This window comes from Sphaeroforma arctica (assembly GCF_001186125.1).
Source record: "Sphaeroforma arctica JP610 unplaced genomic scaffold supercont1.1012, whole genome shotgun sequence".
Lineage (NCBI taxonomy): Eukaryota > Ichthyosporea > Ichthyophonida > Sphaeroforma > Sphaeroforma arctica.
This window is the reverse complement of record NW_014039546.1, coordinates 16,229-18,600: the sequence shown is the minus strand read 5'-3', so window position 1 is coordinate 18,600 and position 2,372 is coordinate 16,229. Positions and strand designations below refer to the sequence as shown.

Genomic DNA, 2,372 nt, shown 5'->3' with positions numbered 1-2,372 from the left:
CAATTATATGTATATCTACATATCTATATATGAATATATATATATTTATATATATATACATATATATATATATATAAATATAAAAATATATAAATATATATATATATATATATACACGTGTATACATATATACGTGTATACATTCATACATAAATAAATACATATATGTAGGTCTACAAATACAAATACACATATTTACACACACACGCACACATAAACACACACAGACATACACACACACACACACATATATATATAATATATATACATATATATATAAGTATATAAGTATATATATATATATATTTAAAATATATAGATGTAGATATATATATATAAACATATAGTACAAACATACATACATATATAAATAGACAGTTTCATTGCGTATACGTGTATGCTTGTGCATGTGTGTGTGCCAGCAATTACCCTCACCTTCTTCTACTGTGGGGATGGATGTTTCACGTGGCTTGTGGCTGAATCGTCTGGCTGTGCGCACAGAGGTGTATCGTTGTATCATGCTGCGTTGGACATTTGCATACTACATGTGGTGGGATTAAACAAGAACGTACATGTATGAATGTGAGAGAGGTAGACAAGTACATACATGTATGTATGCATGTGAGACGTATAAGTTTGGCTTATTCTAACAATACACACACATCTATATACCCTCAGTCAGGCAACTGTGTAGGTGCGGTCTGTGGGTAGCTCTTTAGTTCTGAGTTTTGCGGTTTTGCGGTGTACATACCTTGGCCAACCACTCGCAGGGCATGTCCAGGTTGTCCATCACTTCCATGATCCCCGCCAACAGATCTTGCTCTTTTCTCAGCTGAGAAAATAAGACAAATGGTGTGAGAATAAGAGCCGTCGCTGAGAGGAGGCGACTGTGTGTGGTTTACATTGTGTCGATGTTTATCGGAGTGTCTGTGCTCGTACGTGCACTGAGTGTAATACACGCACACACACTCTCTGTCTTGCATCTATACACCTATGCGTATATATACAAACACACACCGATGCAAACGGATCGATATCTCTGTATAGCGGGCGGGGCACTGACAATCAAAGGGCTTTGCAGATAAGGTCTCATGTGATGCAAGAGGTATTTGGTATATAGATACAGGAACTATTTATGCACATATACACACAACAGAACTCAACACACACGAATACCTACATGCCACCACACCTATACGACACAGAGACAGAGACAGAGACAGAGACAGAGACAGAGACAGAGACAGACATAGCCATAGACACAGGCACAGACACACCACAACCAAAACACAATCACACACACACACCAGCACACACACACACACACAAACACACACACACACGCATATATATATATATATATATACATACATACATACGTACATACGTACATACATACATACATACATACATCCATATATATATATATATGTATATATATTACCTTCTCACACCCACTCACACCCACACACACGCACAGACACACTCCGCCTTACCACAGATTGGATATCCTGGTCTAGTCCGGCGCTTTCGTCGATGGAGACTACTGAGGATGTCTCATACAGTTCGTCTAGTTCTGGTTCCAGCCAGTCCATGATCATGGCCACGTGTTCAGAGGACAGGGGTGTGGGCGCAGTAGTGCTGTCCTCAGCGGTTGTTGTGGGACTGCCATCCAGGTGCACGGCTGTTGGGTTTAGGTATTTGATTGGTTGTGTAGTTTCTGGCACAGATTTGCGTTTATTGTACGGTAGTGTGAGAATAGCTGCCTGTAGAGCTAAGAGTTTAGGGTTTCGGGTTTATGGCTATGTGTGGCTGGTTGGCCTTGTGGGGTCTGGGAATTATGTATGGGAGTGAGTAGCGAGTTCCTTTTGGTTTAGGGTTTAGGGTTAAGGGTTTCTGGTCAGTATAGTTTGGATTGCTGCTTATATAAGCATATAGGCACCATAGTCATAGTCATCCTCATTCGTACGTTTACATCCGTATCTGCTTACACACACAGGTTTTTGCCTCCTTCGTACGCCTTGGCCGTCTGTCTCTAATACACATTCGTATGCGACTAGTACGTTTTCAGATACTTTATTTATCTAAACCATGTTCATCCGTTCAAGTATGGCCAGATGACGCCCAATACACATTCGCATGTGTTATGTACATTTTCACATGCTTATCTACCTACACCCACCCCATCACTCACCTGCTTCTAACACAGCTTGGCTGTTGTCAATATCTGACACCATGTCATCGAAACCGGAGATCAGCATAGCCCACACACTCCCCAGTGAAGCCACCACTTGTAGTCTAAGCACGGGACAGAGTAGGTACGGGCAAAGATCAGATGGACACAGTAGAATCATATACATATGCATATACAT

General features: G+C 40.8%; 1 protein-coding gene across 1 annotated transcript; it reads right to left on the bottom strand.

Moving 5' to 3' along the window:
• Positions 1-441: 441 nt before the first annotated feature.
• Positions 442-2,270, bottom strand: SARC_09663 (hypothetical protein; the record flags this gene model as incomplete). Its single annotated transcript, XM_014296316.1, has 4 exons — positions 2,195-2,270; positions 1,497-1,684; positions 752-832; positions 442-489 (listed from the first exon to the last, which is right to left on the bottom strand). The coding sequence occupies exons 1-4, from the start codon at positions 2,259-2,261 to the stop codon at positions 442-444; spliced, it is 384 nt and encodes a 127-aa protein (XP_014151791.1). The 5' UTR covers positions 2,262-2,270.
• Between the last annotated feature and the right edge of the window lie 102 nt (positions 2,271-2,372).